General features: G+C 40.7%; 1 protein-coding gene across 11 annotated transcripts in view; it reads right to left on the reverse strand.

Moving 5' to 3' along the window:
* Positions 1 to 18,433, reverse strand: part of spag17 (sperm associated antigen 17) — a 287,464-nt gene that overhangs the window by 136,784 nt on the left and 132,247 nt on the right. For all 11 annotated transcript variants that reach the window (XM_072260331.1, XM_072260332.1, XM_072260334.1 and 8 more), the window contains 2 exons: positions 16,532 to 16,629; positions 6,008 to 6,250 (listed from right to left, as the gene is read on the reverse strand). In XM_072260331.1, the coding sequence (XP_072116432.1) occupies positions 6,008 to 6,250; positions 16,532 to 16,629 (341 nt within the window). The remainder of the gene's footprint in view (positions 1 to 6,007; positions 6,251 to 16,531; positions 16,630 to 18,433) is intronic.

The following is an 18,433-nucleotide window of genomic DNA, read 5'->3' on the forward strand; positions in this document are numbered from 1 at the left end:
GATGCAGTGTGTAGTGAGACTGTGAGGATGGACAGGCAGATGATAGGGCAATGGAATGAGTTGAAATGTAACGGAAGCAAAAATCAAAAAGGGTGATGAATACAATACTGGAAGTGTTATATTTGAATACGCACATTATACGGAATAAAATACTGCAGATGACCATGTAGCAGAGTTAGAAATTCACAGGTATGACTTTGTGGCCATCACTGAATCACGGCTGAAAGTAGATCATCGTTGGAGTTTAATATCTAAGAAAATGAATTATATTGAAAGGACAGGCAGGTAGGCAGAGGGGGCAGGATAGCACTGTTGGTGAAAATTGAAATAAAATCCTTAGAAACAGATGATGTTGGATTAGAAGATGTTTCCAGGGTGCCTTGAAGGTGATCTCGTGCAGTGCAACTTGATGGATATAATTAAATATTCCCGTTTCAGCCTGACACAGCTAAGAATCACATCTGCTTCAAGTGTCTGTACAGTTAATAAAGATGTTTTAATGCAATTGACCAATCCATTACTACTTACAACCTATGAAAACAATGCTGATTGTGGCCGTACTTCTCATCAGACTCCTTGAAGGAAATGTGGCTGTCGATGAGGGATACAGGAGCATTGAAGAAAATGGGGTTCTTGACTCGCAATACTGAGTTTCTTGCTGTCAAATGTATAGTTTCTAGTAAATAAAATTCAAGATCTCAGAGCTAGGGTGCTGCATCAGAGGGACATTAGGACCGCTTGTGTCCCTTGTTTCACGGAATCCTGGTTAACCCCTTTCACACCAGATGCAGCAATTAAGATTGATGGGTTGACAATACACCACCTGGATAGGTCTGCAAGTCTCTCAAAAGCTGAGGTGGAGGTGTATGCCTCATGATCAATTCCTCTTGGTGCACAAATGTATCAGTAGTGTTCCAATTTTGCTCACCAGACCTAGAATATCTTGAAATTAAGTGCTGTCCATTTTACCTGCTGTGAGAGATTTTAGGAATCATTTTGGTAGTGGTGTGCATTCCACCTCAGGCCAATGTCAAACAGGCTCTAGGTGATCTGAGGAATGGGATCAATATGCACGAAACAGCAGATGCTGACACTTTCACCATCATTTTGTGGGATTTTAACCAAGCCAGCTTGAAAAGGTCATCAAATAATTACAATCAACATATCACTTGTAGTACCAGAGGAAAAAGCACACCAGACTACTGTTACATCACCATCAAAACTGCCTATCGTGCTATTCCATGCCCTCTCTTCCGAAAGTCTGATCACCTGGCCATACTGCTACTCCCTGAGAACAGACAGAGACTGAAGACTGTAGAACCAGCAGTGAGGACCAAGAAGGTATGGAGAAGGAAAGCAAAGGATCGCTTACAGGACTGGTTTGAATCGGTGGACTGGACTGTATTCAGGGATTCGTCTTTGAATCTGGATGAGTATGCCGCAGTTGTTATAAGCTTCATTAAAACCTGTGTGGATGAGTGTGTGCCTATGAAAACTTGCTGTACATTCCTAAATCAAAAGCCATGGATGATCCAGGAGGTTTGTTTGCAGGAGGCTAGATCTGTGGTATTTCAATCGGGTGACCCAGGCCCGTATAAGAAAACCAGGTATGACTTGTGGAGGGCTACTTCAAGAGTGAAGAAACAATTGCAAGTGAGGTTGGAGGCAACATCGAATGCACGTCAACTCTGACATGGTTTTTTAGGACATTACTTCCTACAAAGTGAAACCCAATAGCATGAATGCTAGCGATGCTTCACTACCAGATGAGCTCATGCCTTCTATGCCCACTTTGAAAGGGAGAATATAACTAGAGCAGTGAAGATCCCTGCTGCACCAGGTGACCCTGTGATCTCTGTCTTTCTGGCCAATGTCAGGCTGTCTTTCTGGACAGGTGGCAGGCCTTGATGGAGTACCTGGCATGGCTCTGAAAACGTGCCAACCAACTCGTGGAAGCATTCAAGGACATTTTCAGTTTCTCACTGCTATGGTCAGAAGTTTCCACCGGCTTCAAAAAGGCAACAATTATACCAGTGCCTAAGAAGAGTAGTGTGAGCTGTCTTAATGACTATCATCCAGTAGTATTCACATCCATGGTGATGAAATGCTTTGAGAGATTGGTCATGGCTAGAATGAATTTCTGCCTCAACAAGGACCTGGACCCACCACAATTTGCCTATCGCCACAATGGGTTTATGCGAGAGGCAACCTCAGTGACTCTTCACACTGTCTTAGATCACCTGGACAATATAAACATCTATGTCAGGATGCAGTTCATTGACTACAGCTCAGTGTTTAACATCGCCATTCTCACGGTCCTGATCGATAAGCTACAGGACCTCTGTACCTCCCTCTGCACTTGGATCCTCAACTTCCTAACCAGAAGATCACAGTTTGTGTGGATTGGTGATAACATCTCCTCCTTGCTGGCAATCAGGAGTGTGTGCTTAGCCCACTGTTCTACTCTCTATATATCCATGATTGTGTGGCTAAGCATAGCTCAAATGCCATCTACAAATTTGTTGGCAGAATCTCAGGTGGAGATGAGAGGGAGAACAGGAGCAAGATATACCAGCTAGTTGAGTGGGATCACAGCAACAATCGTACCCTCAATGTCAGTAAGATGAAAGAGCTGATTGTGGACTTCAGGAAAGGTAAGACAAGGGAACATGAACTAATCCTCATAGAAGGATCAGAAGTGGAGAGAGTGAGCAATTTCAAATTCCTGGGTGTCGAGATCTCTGAGGATCTAACTTGGTCCCAACATATTGAATGAGCTATAAAGAAGGCAATGCAGTGGCTATATTTCATTAGGAGTTTGAAGAAATTTGGTTTGTCACTCAAAACACTTGAAAACATCTATAGATGTACTGTGAAGAGTATTCTGACAGGCTGCATCCTGTCTGGGATTGGGGTGGGCGGGGTGGGCTACTGCACAGGACTGAAAGAAGCCACAGAAAGTCCTAAAATTAGTCAGCTTCATCTTGGGTACTAGCCTCCACAGAAGCCTGAAGGCATGTACTCAGTGATTCAGGAACAACATTTTCCCCCCTGCTATATGAATCCTGAACGGACATTGAACCCATGAACACTACCTCATTTTTTTATATATTATTTCTGTTTTGCGCTATTTTTAATCTAACCTTTTAATATACATATTTATACTTACTGCAATTGATCTACTTATTTTTTCTTTCTATATTATCATGTATTGCATTGTACTGCTGCTGCTAAGTTAACAAATTTCACAACATATGCTGGTGATAATAAACCTGACTCTGATTTTGAAGATGTGTAATCCTTGTGGGTAGAGTTAAGAAACTACAAGGGTAGAAAAACCCTGATGGGAATTATATGCAAGCCTCTGAACAATAGACAGAATGAAGGGTACAAATTAAGAGATAGAAAAAGTATGTAAAAAGGACAATGTTGTGATAGTCATGGGGGATTTAAATACATGGGTAAATTGAGAAAATCAGGTTGATCCCAAGAGAAGGAATTTGTAGAGCATCTATATGGTGGCTTTTTAGAGCATTTTGTGGTTGGGAAAAGGCAATTCTGGATTGGGAATTGTGTAATGAACCAGATTTAATGAGGCAGCTTAAGATAAAGGAACCCTTAGGAGGCAGTGATCACAACATGATAGAATTTATACTACAGTTTGAGAAGGAGAAGCTGAAATCAAATGTATCAGTCTTTCAGTGGAGAAAAAGATAATACAGAGACATGAGAGAGGAGCAGGCCAAAGTTGATTGGAAGGGAACACTAGTAGGGATGACAGTAAACACCAATGGTTGGCGTTTCTGGATAGATTCATCCCAGAGGAGAAGTATTCGAAAGAGAGATTAAAGCAACCATAGCTGACAAGGAAGTCAAAGACAGCATAAAAGCAAGAGAGGAATATGACATAGCAAAAATTGGTGGGAAGCCAGAGGACTGATAAGCTTTTAAAACTAACAGAAGGCAGCTAAAAAGCCACAAGAGAAAACAGATGAAATATGAAGGCAAACTAGCAAATAATATAAAAGAGGATACCAAAAGATTTTTCAGTTATATAAAGAACAAAAGAGACAAGAGTGGATATTGTACCGCTGGAAAATAACATTGGAGTGATAGTAATGGGGACAAAGAAATGTTGAACAAACTAAGTACTTTGCGTCAGTCTTCACTGTGGAAGACACAAGCAGTATACTACAAATTCAAGAGGGTCAGTGGGCAGAAGTAAGTATAGTTGCTATTACTAAAGAGAGGGTGCTTGGGAATCTGAAAAGGTATGAAGTTAAATAAGTCACCTGGGCAAGATGGGCTACACCTTAAGGTTCTGAAAGCTAAGAGATTGTGGTGGTATTAGTAGTGAACTTTCAAGAATCACTAGGTTCTGGAATGGTTCCGGAGGACTGGAAGATTGCAAGTGTCACTCTACTCTTTTAAGAAAAGAGGGAGGAAAAATACAGAAAATTATAGTCCAGTTAGCCTGACTTCAGAGGTTGGGAAGATTTTGGTGTCCATTATTAAGCATGAAGTTCCTGGGTACTTGGAGGCAAATGATAAAGTAGGCCAAAGTCAGCATAGTTACTTTCAGGGGAAACCTTGCCTGACAATCTGTTGGATTTTTTTGGAGAAATAACATGCAGGATTAACAAATGAGAGGGATGTTGTTTACTTGGATTTTTGGAAGGCCTTTGTAAAGATGCCTCCATGGTATTACAGGAAAAATACTAGCATGCATAGAAGATTGGCTGACCAACAGGAGTCAAAGAGTGGGAATAAAGGGAGTGTTTTCTGATTAGCTGCTGGTGACTAGTGGTGTTCTGCAGGGGTCAGTATTGGGACTGTTTCTTTTCATGTTATATGTCAATGATTTGGATGATGAAATTGATGGTTTTGTGGCCAGGTTTGTGGAGAATATGAAGATAGGTGGAGGTACAGGTAGCTTTGAGTAAAAGGGAGTCTGAAGAAGTATTGGGTGATAAGGAGAATGGGCAAAGAAGTGGCAGATAGAATATAGTATAGGGAAGTATATATGGTCATACACTTGGGTAGAAAGAATAAAGGCATAGACTATTTTCTAAATCAGAAGAAATTTCATCAATCAGAGGAACAAAGGGACTTGAGAGTACTTGTACAAGATTCCATAAAGGTTAACTTGCAGGTTGAGCTGGTATTAAGAAAGGCAAATACAATGTCAGCATTCATTTTGAGTGGACAAGAATATAAAAGCAAGGATGTAATACTGAGGCTTGGTAGGGCATTGGTCACAGTGTTCTTGGAGTATTGTGAGCAGTTTACGACCCCTTATCCAAGAAAAGATGTGATGGCATTCGAGAGCATCCTGAGAAGGTTCATGAGAAAGATCCTTCGATGGCTCTGGACCTGCATGCACTGACGTTTAGAAGAATGAGGGGGAATCTTACTAAAACCTATTTGAATATTGAAAGGCCTAGAAAGAATGGATGTAGAGAAAGCATTTCAAATAGTAGGGAAAGTCACTCGAACCAGAGAGCACTGAAGAATAGAAAGATTTCCCTTTAGACCAAAGATGAGGTGAATCTGTGGAATTCATTGCCACACATGGTTGCGGAGGCCAAATCATTGGGTATATTTAAAGCAGAAGCTGATAGGCTCTTGATTAGTAATGTCATTGAAGGTTACGGGGAGAAGGCAGGAGAATGACATTGAGAGGGTAAATAAATCAGTTTTGCTGGAATGGTATTCCAGACTCAAAAGAGCCAAATGGCCTAATTCTGCTCCTATGTTTTATGATCTTGTGGTCTTGTGTCATGTGAAGAAACAAGGTAACCCCAACAGCAGAACTTCATGGGAAGATGAATGTGGTATGTTCCATGCACTCAAACCCCATTAATTTTGGGCCATTATATTTAAGTATTGCGATATTAGCACTGTCCCAACTTAGATTTCTTTCACTCTTTTATTTATTTATTTTTTTTTTTACTAATCTTGGCACTTATTTCCTAAGCGTAAGATCCTAAGATGTAAAAATATCAACCTTGTAAAATTCTTCCTTTGGTTCATTTGGTTGTTCAACTTCTGGTACAATCATTGAAGTTGTTTCTTGCTCTTTGGTGGATTTAGTGTCCTGCCTTGCTGATTTTTTTGCTGATTTAGTTGCTTTGGACGCCACTGATGGTGTCTTTCCTTCCTTCTTTTTGCTTTCTGCCCTCTCTTTCTTGCCTTTTTTATCTTTTTTCTGGTCCTCCTCTTTCAATTTTTCCTGTTCTTTCTTCCAAGCCTAGGACAAAAAGAAATAAAAAAAAATGTCAGGAACATATAAAAATATGTGCATTAAATGTCCAATCAGTCCTTACCTATCACGGCCATTACTCCAGGGTGGTAAAAGATCATTGTAGGCCAAAGGGCCTGTATTGTGCTGTACAGTTCTATAAACAGATAAGCTACAGTTGTTGGGAGCCTTACCTTGAGTACCACATAAAGCTTTTGATTTCTTAATTTAAAGTGAGGTGCTTAAGGACTGAAGAAGGTTTATTAGATTCCGTGGGATAATGGGGTTAAATATTTTGCAGAGTGAATGAGTAGGTTAGGCCTATTCTAAATGGAGTGAGTAGAATAAGATGATCTTGTTGAAACTTGTTTATATGTTGAATTATAATAGAAAATGTTGCTGCAAGAAACTTCTCAGATCCAAACAATGCTTCACATTTTAAGAAATATGTGGGGAATCTCTGTTCTTGTTGTATCTAGCCCTTTCACCTTACCTGTTTAATGGTACATTGATGAGACAGGAGCAGACTTTTTAGTCCATTATGACTTTGATAACTATAATGCCAAATTTAACTAATTTCTTCTGCCCTCGTATAATCCATATCAGTCCATTCATTGCATATTCATGTGTCATTGAAATGCCTCAAAAAACCTCTGAAATGCAATTATCATACTTGCTTCTACCACCCGTGCTAAAATTAAATTTGCCTCACACAGGTCCTTTGAACTCTCATCATAAAGCTATATCCCCTGCCCACCCTATTCTGGCATCTTGATAAACTTATAAACAACTTCAGCCTCTTATGATCAGAGAAAACAGTTCAAGTTTTCCCAACTTCTTCTTTTGTGCAATACACACCAATCCAGGCAGCATCCAGGCAGATCACTTCTGTACCCTCTCCAAAGCCTCCACACCCTCCCAGTAATGGGGCAATGAGAATTGCACACAACAGGTACAGCTTAACCAAAGTTTTATACAGCTGCAATATAACTTCCTGACCAATGAGTAAGAATTGAGTATTCTTACTCTCAAAACTCCAAACAATGAAGGTAAGTATGCTATACGTCTTTAACATTCTATCTATTCGTATTGTTACTTCCAGGAAGCCATGTACTTTGACACATACGATACTTCTGTACGTCAATGCTTTAAAGTTTCTTGCTATTAGCTGTTAGTTTCCCCTTATATTTGCCCTCCCAAAACAATGTTAATGAAATTATTCAGTTCATGTGAGATTAGGAGAATTTATATGATCATCAATGTAAGCAGGTAAAGCAGAAGAAATTAGTTAAATTTGGTATTATGGTCATCAAAGGCATAATGGACTAAAAAGTCTGCTCCTGTTGTTGGCCAGAAAAAAAAAATCTTGGAATGAGCCAAGGACAGTGGAAGCAAACAAATCAAATGTTTTTGCCATGGTGACAAATAAAGGGAGGCTGTCATTTTGTGAGACTGTTATTGCAGTCACCATTTTGTGAACTGGCTCTTGGTCAGGAATGGCTCGATCAGAACAACTGAAAGTGGACACAATAAGTTTCTTGCTGATGATCCGCTGAACTTGAGATAATTTCCAAATAAGAAACTACTTGTATGTGTTTTACTATGTGTGCCTAATTCAGTTCCCAGTGTCAATATGAGGGGTTCACCTGGAATCGGAAGCCATGATGGTGGGCACACACAGGGTTGAGCAACAGTGCAGTGATAACCCACAACAAGTTGTCTTTATTAAGAACAAACATAACACGGCGTCAGAAGACAGCTTGAGGTATAAACATGGAGAGGAAATGAATATCATAGGCAACAGGAAGAGACTGCATGAGTACGAAAGGAGCTAGCAGCAAGTGAGGTCAGACATTAATTATGATGGAGTGAAGCTGGCTAATGAGGTGAGAGGGCACATTGTTCCCAAAGTTCAGCAGTCACTGGATTCATCGAGAGATTCAGGAGGCTGAGAATTTCCATCATAGATAAGCTAAGTCCTCCAGCACCTATGCAGTTTATCAGCAATCTAACTAATAACTGGAAATGCTTCAAATATATATATAATTCAATATATATTTTGCCCCTAGCCGTACAGGAGGGATCGATGAAAAATTGAAAGCACCTATTTTTCTGCATGTAATCAGAACAGATGCTTTGGACACTAACAGCTTTCAAATTGATGAGACAGCTTTTACATCGGACACTCCTGAGGACAAAATTTGAGGAGTACTTTGACCCAAGTAATAACATCATGTTTGAGAGATTTAAGTTTTTTTTTTCTGTGACATGAAACAAGGTGTCAGCTTTGACAATACTTAGCTGAGCTTCACACACTGAGTGAGTCCTGCGAATTTGGAGATTTGAGAAACTCACTAGTTAAAGACAGAATAGTTTGTGGCATTCCAGACAATGAACTCAGAGTAAGATTGTTGGGTGGAAAAGATTTGACACTGGAAAAAGGCTGTGAATATGTATAGGGCAACATAGACCACACAAGTACAAGCTAAGGAGCGGCAGAGGGCAGACACAGCAGTGCATGCTGTGAAAACGGAGAAGCAGTACACAAGGCATTTCTCAAAGCAAAGAGGAAGGCTCAAACAGCAATGCAGCAGATGTGGAGGCAGTCACATTCCAAAGACATGTCCTGCTGATGGAAAGTCCTGCAATAATTGTAGGAAGAAGAATCATTTTGCAAAGGGTTGCAAAGGTCGGGCTACCAAGGGAAAGGTGCACACAGTTGATGAGGAAATGGATGAATTTGTGGATTCGCTGCAGACAGCTGCTGGTGCCGGTCAAACAGAAGAGGTCATTCCAGTAACTGTGAACAAGACAGTAATTCTAGTCAAGCTTGACACCAGATCCCAGGTGAATATGTTATCCATGGATGATTACAAGACTCTCACAGTAAAGAGCAAGATTTACCCAGTGAAGTAAAAGTGAGAGGCTACACTGGAGAGAATGCTTCAGTAAAAGGAGGCTGTATAGTGACCTTCAAGCACAAGGGACAGCACTTAAAAGTCACAGCTACTGATTGTAGATAAGAGAGGACAGCCAATATTAGGTCTGAGTGCATGTGAAAAGCTCAACCTGGTGATAAGTTTTCTCATAGTGACCACACAACACTCATGGAAAAGTACAGATATCTTTGAGGGGCTCAGATGCTCATCTGTAGTACTCAAAATTAGGGACAAACTTAAACAACAACTAGCATGCATGAAATGCAAGAGAGAGCATTTTAGATTGCCAACATGGGAGAAGATCACAACCCAGTTTGCAGGTACTAAGTGGTTTAGCAAGCTCGAAGTGTCATCAAGATTTTGGCAGATGAAGCAAGTCCGAGACGGTGTACTTTTAACACACCACAGGGGAGATATCGCTTACTTCAGCTACTGTATGGGATTCTGTCCACAGCGGAAGTCTACCATAAAATCATTTACATGATTTGAGGGCATATCTGCTGTCAAGACCAGGATGGATGGCATCTTCATCTGGGGGTCCATCAAAGATCAACATGACTGAGACAAGTGCTTGATATGACAGGGAATGTTCCATCAGTACATATCGGTTGGCATGTCCCGAGAGCAAGGGGTTTAAATGGGGTGGAGTTTGTTAGGTTCAGGAAGGTTTTTTGACACAATATGTAGATCAGCCTACAAGAGGAGAGGCTGTACTTGATTTGGTATTGGAAAATGAACCTTGTCAGGTGTCAGATCTCTCAGTGGGAGAGCATTTTGGAGATAGTGATCATAATTCTATCTCCTTTAGATAGCATTGGAGAGATAGGAACAGACAAGTTAGAAAAGTGTATAATTGGAGTAAGGGGAATTATAAGGTTATCAGGCAGGAAATTGGAAGCTTAAATTGGGAACAGATGTTCTCAGGGAAAAGTACGGAAGAAATGCGGCAAATTTTCAGGGATATTTGTGTTGGAGTTCTGCATAGATACATTCTACTGAGACAGGAAAATTATGGTAGTGCACAGGAACCGTGGTGTACAAAGGCTGTGATAAATCTAGTCAAGAAGAAAAGCTTACAAAAGGTTCAGAGAGCTAGGTAATGTTAGAGATCTAGAAGATTATAAGGCTAACAGGAAGGAGCTTAAGAAGGAAATTAGAAGAGCCAGAAGAGGCCATGAGAAGGCGTTGGCAAGCAGGATTAAGGAAAACCCTAAGGCATTCTACAAGTATGTGAAGAGCAAGAGGATAAGACGTGAAAGAATAGGACCTATCAAGTGTGACAGTGGGAAAGTATGTATGGAACTGGAGGAAATAGCAGAGGTACTTAATGAATACTTTACTTCAGTATTCACTATGGAAAAGGATCTTGGTGATTATAGTGATGACTTGCAGCAAACTGAAAAGCTTGAGCATGTAGATATTAAGAAAGAGGATGTGCTGGAGCTTTTGGAAAGCATCAAGTTGGATAAGTCGCTGGGACCGGATGAGATGTACCCCAGGGTACCGTGGGAGGCAAGGAAGGAGATTGCTGAGCCTCTGGCAATGATCTTTGCATCATCAATGGGGACGGGAAAAAGGTTCCGGAGGATTGGAGGGTTGGGGATGTTGTTCTTTTATTCAAGAAAGGGAGTAGAGGTAGCCCCAGAAATTATAGACCAGTGAGACTTACTTCAGTGGTTGGTAAGTTGATAGAGGAGATTCTGAAAGGAGGGATTTATGAACATTTGGAGAGGTATAATATGATTAGGAATAGTCAGCATGGCTTTGTTAAGGGCAGGTCGTGCCTTACGAGCCTGATTGAATTTTTTGAGGATGTGACTAACACATTGATGAAGGAAGAGCAGTAGATGTAGTGTATATGGATTTTAGCAAGGCACTTGATAAGGTACCCCATGCAAGGGTTATTGAGAAGGTAAGGAGGCATGGGATCCAAGGGGACATTGCTTTGTGGATCCAGAACTGGCTTGCCCACAGAGAGCAAAGAATGGTTGTAGACGGGTCATTTTCTGCATGGAGGTCAGTGACCAGTGGTGTGCCTCAAGGATCTGATCTGGGACCCTTACTCTTCATGATTTTTATAAATGACCTGGATGAGGAAGTGGAGGGATGGGTTAGTAAGTTTACTGATGATACAAAGGTTAGAGATGTTGTGGATAGTGTGAAGGGCTGTCAGAGGTTACAGCGGGACATTGATAGGATGCAAAACTGGGCTGAGAAGTGGCAGATGGAGTTCAACCCAGATAGGTGTGAAGTGGTTCATTTTGGTAGGTCAAATACGATGGCAGGATATAGCATTAATGGTAAGACTCTTGGCAGTGTGGAGGATCAAAGGGATCTTGGTGCCCGAATCCATAGGATGCTCAAAGCAGCTGCGCAGGTTGACTCTGTGGTTAAGAAGTCATATGGTGTACTGGCCTTCATTAATCGTGGAATTGAATTTAGGAGATAAAAGGTAATGTTACAGCTATATAGGACCCTGCTCAGACCCCCCTTGGAGTACTGTGCTCAGTTCTGGCCACCTCACTACAGGAAGGATGTGGAAGCCATAGAAAGGGTGCAGAGGAGATTTACAAGGATGTTGCCTGGATTGGGGAGCATGCCTTACGAAAGCAGGTTGAGTGAAATCGGCCTTTTCTCCTTGGAGCGATGGAGGATGAGAGGTGACCTGCCAGAGGTGTATAAGATGATGAGAGGCATTGATCGTGTGGATAGTCAGAGGCCTTTTCTCAGGGCTGAAATGTTTGCCACAAGAGGACAGAGGTTTAAGGTGCTGGGGAGTAGGTACAGAGGAGATGTCAGGGGTAAGTTTTTTTACTCAGAGAGTGGTGAGTGTGTGGAATGGGCTGTTGGCAATGGTGGAGGAGGCGGATACGATAGGGTCTTTTAAAAGACCTTTGGATAGGTACATGGAGCTTAGAAAAATAGAGGGCTATGGGTAAGCCTAGTCATTTCTAAGGTAGGGACATGTTCGGTACAACTTTGTGGGCTGAAGGGCCTGTATTGTGCTGTAGGTTTTCTATGTTTCTGTGTTTACATCTATGGACAAGATTTTGGAGAGGAGACAGACCATAAACCACTGGTCTCAATTATGTCCAAACCACTGAATGATTCCCATAAGGATGTAGCATATCTTGATAAGGCTATAGAAATATGATGTGATGATGATCTACACACCAGTAAAAAATGTTTGTTGCTGATGCGCTATCTTGAGCATTCAACAAGAAAGAAAAGAGTGACCAAGGCACCAATGCAGATATACAAGCCTATGTTGACATGATTGTCACCTCCTTTCCAGCATCTTCTAACAGAACAGAGCAGATTAGGAAAGCAGCAGGATCAGATGAAACAATGAAAGAACTCAAAGATACAATATGGAAAGGATGGCCAGCAGCTAAGAATGTCCAATGTGCATTCAGGATTATTAGGCATAGAGAGCTGAACTATCAGTAGTAAAAGGTATGGTCTTCTAAAGGAAACAGGTTTGTGATTCCAGTACCACTACGCAAGGAAATACTTCAGAAGATACACAAAGGGCATCTTGGTGAAGAAAAATGTAAATGCAGAGCTCGTGAAGTGAAGCTCTGGCCTAGAATGAACCAAGACATTAGCTAGATCATTGCTTCACGTGAAATATTACTTACCTACAGACCAAAGCAGCAAGCAGAACTGCTTACACCACACCCTGTACCAGACAGGCCATACTTCAAAGTTGGAATGGATTTGTTTCGTTGTAATGGGAAAAGTCATATTGTTGTAACCAGCTATCTTTCCAATTACCCAGAGGTTGCAACATTGCAAGCAATATCCAGAAAAGCAGTTGTCACTTTCCTGAAAACTGTGCTTGTGAGACAAGAAGTTCCATGTGAGATAGCATCAGACAATGGTTCACAATTTTTGAGCTGTGAATTTGAGTCCTTGGTCAATGTTTGGGGGGGTTTCAACATAAAACTTCAAACCCACGTCATCTAAAATCTAATGGCCTAGCAAAAAGTTCAGTCAAAGTAGGGAAGGGCCTCATGAAGAAAGTGCAAGATGGACGAGAGGATTTCTAATGAATTACAGAAGTGTGCCATTGCAGAATAGCCTTTAACCAGCCCATATGCTGATGGGTTGACACATACACATTAACCTTCCAATGCATGAAAACCTGTTGACACCTAAAAGAACATACAAGATCAAATTGGCTAAAGTGAAAGGGAAAGAAAAACAGAAATATTATCATGACAAGACTGCAAACTGTCTACCAGACCTGAAGCCTGGAGATCAAGTGCAAATGCGAGATCGTGATTCTGGCACATAGTCCATGCAAGGATATGTGTAAGACATAGTAGCTCTATATTCCTACCAGATCCAGACAGAGTGAGGGACACATCTGAGAAGGAACTGCATGGATCTATGACCCCAAGCTCCAATAGCTGTGATACGTCACCGGTTGGCATACCAAAGGGGCCTCACATGTAAAAAATGAATATGTTGATCAGATCTCTCAGAAAGACAAATATTAATGGAGCAAATGCAAGTAATGCACCTGTGGAAGCAAAAAGCAGACCAAAAAAGGATAATTAAAGCACCTTAGAGACTGATTAAAAGTTCATGAGTAGATAAGGGACTGTAGTTGCTCATTACAATTGAAGTTGAAATGCTGAACAGTGGAAAATTCAAAAAAAAAGACTGGCTATGGAATGTAAATATCTTTGTTGGAAATGACTATTGTTCCTTGTAGGTTTATGAGGACATAGTATTGTGTTAGTTTTTCATTAAAGGGGGAAGATGTGTTATTATGTGTGCTTAATAAAGAACTTCATTCCCAGTATGAGGTGAGCAGGGTTTACCTGGACCCGGAAACTACAATGGTGACCGGGTTGCATGTAGACAGGGCTGAGCAGTAGTTCAGTAATAAAATGTTCTAACGTAAACCTACACCAAGTTTGTTTTTATTAAGAACAAACATAACAGTTTGGTTATTTGGAAATGACAGGATTGTGGAGGGAGAAGTCTATGTCCTGAAGGGTGACAGGAGAATTGCATCCTAGACAACTGTGTCCTGGTCAAATGCGTCCCAGTCATTGGCATCCCTGGACATTTGCGTCCGTTTTTTTTGCATCCCGGACTTTTGTGTCCCAATATATGTATGTTTCATAAAAGATATAATTTTACATATTCATGTAATTTTTAAAAATCAAAAAGTTTTATTAATTTAAAAAGGGATTATAGTATGCATTTTATAAATTAAATTTTTTAATCAATAAGTCCAAAACTTAGAAAGTGTGCATGCTGTGGGCAACCCCGCGTAAGAAACTTAATTTGTCCTCAGGATTGTAACGTGCAATTAATGATTGAAGGCACTTATTGATGTTCTTATTTCTTGGTTGGACAATAATCCCTCTTTGGTAGTCAGTTTTCTTCTTTGTGGCCATAGCTTCCTCTTTCTTCAATGCATCAATTAATTTCCAAACAGAGGGATGTTGACAAGTAATTGAATTTTGGATAGCATTATATCACCCCTCTAAACTATTGTTAGATCTAGGCAAGTCATTCATTGTTCGATTGTGAACATTCCAAGATGCAATGGAAAAGGTTGCTGCAATCCTGTGCCCAATTCTACCTCTTGCTTGGCCAATGTATGTAACTTCAAACCGAGGTCGCGTATTTTCTTAAAGGTGGATTTTGACAAATGGAAAATATACAAGCTTATTGTTTGCATTAGGATATGTTTCTGCTATACTCTTTTTTGCTCCTAGTTCAAAATCCGTTAGCACTAATTTGGGATTAAGTTGAGGGTGAGTCTGCAACAAAAGAGTGAATAGGCGGTCATATGTTTCTTTAGTCTTGTTGGGTAGAAGAGCAAAAACACAGAAAATACTGAATATACCATCTTGGACATGGATGCAGTACAATTGATAATAGATTTGTGGGCAAATTTTAAAAGTGCCATCTGCTGCCCAATTCTGAAATCGTGTCAAGTCATCCAAACCCTCTTCAGAAGCAAAGATGAGCATTCTATTTTCATCATTTATGCCAGTATCAATTGCAAGAAACCTTTGTCCAGTGGGGAGAATACAATATTCTTCTGGTATTCCGTAATTACATCTTTGGTTTGGTATAGATGGAGCCTTTTGTGCTTTCTGTCTTCAACGATGAACATTTCTCCCCACTGCTGAGACAGAGGGCATTTCTGCCATTGAAAATTCATCATGTTTTGACAAAGTTGTTCCAAAGAGATGTTTTGTTGGTTCATGTGAGGATATCGCAGTTTCTATCAACTCTAAAATCGATCCTTTTGCTCTAATTGCAGCAGCAGAAGAACCATGGTTATGCTTAATAATTTGTTTTGTTATTACATCGCTCTTGGTATGAACTCTTGCTTTGTAGGATCGTACCACACCCCCCCCCAGTAATTTTTCATGCCTGCAGCATTTTTCTTATGATAGTGATAAATATAATTTCTGTCATCAACAAGTATATTTCCACCTTTGCTTGATTTCAAGAACTGTGACATAGCTTAGTTTCTGGAAAAGAAAAAGTAAATTTAAAGCCAAACTGTAATAGGAAACGTGGGGGTTTGTTTATAAGTAGCTCAGTCGCAAACGAGGCACCCCTCATTTGCCTATAAATTACCCTAATTGATTAGATGGTTGCTTTTTGAGCTGAGATAAGAGGCTTAGCATATATAACATGGGGTTTGTTACCCAGTAATAGTTACATATAGTGGGGTGCAAATGACCGGAACGCAAAAAAGGGACGCAAATGTCCAGGGACACGATTGTCCAGGACGCAAGTACCCTAGTGCCGTCCTGAAGTAGTCTGAGCCCGGTGTTTGACTGACCTGGCTAGTGTGTGTGCACACAGATAATTAGTTTTGTGTATGATATGCATGCTTTTTGTTAACTGAACCAATAAAGGTACATTACATGTTAGGTAATAGATATTCTCACTGTGCCTATTGTTGAGGGTAGTTATAAACAACAATCTGTTGTGCTGTTCTACGTTCTATTAATCTCAATTTCCACTCATTCTCCACCTGTATGTTGTCCATTCCCTTGATGTTCCCTATCCTTCTTCACTTTCATTCCCTTCACTGCCAAGGATTGGCAGTTTACCAAAACCTACTAAAAATCCACCAACTCTCATTACTAACTGAACTAAGCTCTGAGCTCACTTTGTTTAGGAACTCAATTCCATTCTCCACATCTGTTTGATGATGTAAAGGATGAAACTCTGGTGTGCTCATTAAATTGAAATTTTCAAAATATTATATAAAATATTTATGTGGGAAACGTCCCTCGAAATAAAGGAAACAAACAATGGGATACAGGGTATACTTTTGCTAAAACAACGGTGAAATACTTACTTTAAGTGATCCCTCACGCATAAAAGGTTCGTTACTTTTTTCTTTATCTTCTTCTTCAACAACAGTTTCTGGTTTGAATGGAGGTCCTGGAGTACTTGCTTAAAAAAGAAAACAATATAGCACCATCTATGACCCATGATTAAGAAAAAGATTACTATGTTCCCTGTTAGGCGATTAGGATGTCTCCAAGTCATTCTTCATTAATGTATTATTTCTGAAGTGTCATAGAAAGGAATATTAAACAAAAATACCTGACTAGATACATGTCTTTTTGACTGAGGAAGCATACTTTGGGCTTGGAATAGGAAAAAAAAACTGGGCTGGCTAATCTCTACAAACAGAAGCGATTCCTTAGATGCTGGAAATCCAGAGCAACACACACAAAATGCTGGAGGAACTCAGCACGTCAGGCAGCATCTATGGAAATAAATAAACAGTTGGCATTTCAGGCTGAGACCCCACTTCAGGAAGGGACAACATGCTAGAATGAAAAGGTGGGGGGAGGGGTTGGTGATAGGTGAATCCTGGTGGGTGGGAAAAAGTGATAGGAAAGGAGAAGGGACCATGGGAGATCCCTGCGGAACATCCCTCCCTCCCAACCCTCTGCTATCCTACAACCAAACACATCTTTACCTCCTCCCCACTCTCCACTTTCTGCAAAGATCGCTTCCTCTGGAATTCTCATGTCCATTCGTCCCTCCCCACTAATCTCCCTCTGGGCACACATCCCTGCAAGCGATAGAAATGCTACACTTACACATTCACATCCTCCCTTACCTCCATTCAGGGTCCCAAAAACAGTCCTCCAGGTGAGGCAACACCTCACCTAAGAATCTGTTGGGTCATCTATTATATCTGGAAGTCCTGATGCAGCCTCCTCTATATTGGTGAGACCAATGTAAATTGGGGGATTGCTTTGTCAAGCCATCTCCGCTCCATACACCAAAAGCAGAATTTCCCGGTGGCCAACAATTTAAATTCCTATCCATATTTCCATTCCGATATATCAGTCCATGGCCTTCTTTTTGCCATGATGAGGTCACTTGCAGAGTGGAGGAGCAACATCTCACCTCCTGTCTAGGTAGCTTCTAATCCAATGGCATGAACAGCAATTTCTCCTTCTGGTAGTTTTTACCCCCCTCCCTTCTCTCTTCTATTTCCCACTCTGGCCTCTAACCTCTTCTCACCTGCCTATCACTTCCGTCTAGTGCACCCTCCCCCTTCTCCCAAAGTCTGCTCTCCTCTCTTATCAGATTCCTTCCAGCCCTTTACCTTTCCCCACCCACCTGGCTTCACCTATAACCTCCTAGCTGATCCTCCTTCCCTTCCCACATCTTTTAATTCCAGTGTCTTCCCCTTTCTTTTCCAGTTCTGAAGAAAGGTCTTGGCCTGAAACATGGACTGTTTATTTACTTCCAAAGATGCTGCCTGACCTGCTAAGCTCCTCCAGCATTTTGTGTGTGTTGCTCTGGTTAATCTCTATCTCAGTTTACTACCTGTTGCACTTAAACAGGGAGAGCAGTCTTCACCTACTTCACATACAGCTCACTGCTGCAAGTATGATAAGTAGGGGGATTTGTTCATATTGCAGGCTTCCCATGAGTATAGGTATTCAGGGGCTGAACTTGTACGCTGACAGAGACCTCTCTGGCATTCTTCTGCCAGTTGGAGATCCTCCTATCTGATACTTATACCTTATTGTTACCAAACAATTGGTACTAGAACGTACAATCATCACAGTGATATTTGATTCTGCGCTTCCCACTCCCTGGATTACAAATATTAAATATTAAAATAGTTACAATTAGTAAATTTAAAAAATTTAAATTATAAATCATAAATAGAAAATAGAAAATGGAAAGTAAGGTAGTGCAAAAAAAACCGAGAGGCAGGTCCGGATAT

Source organism: Mobula birostris, chromosome 6 (assembly GCF_030028105.1).
Source record: "Mobula birostris isolate sMobBir1 chromosome 6, sMobBir1.hap1, whole genome shotgun sequence".
Classification (NCBI taxonomy): domain Eukaryota; kingdom Metazoa; phylum Chordata; class Chondrichthyes; order Myliobatiformes; family Myliobatidae; genus Mobula; species Mobula birostris.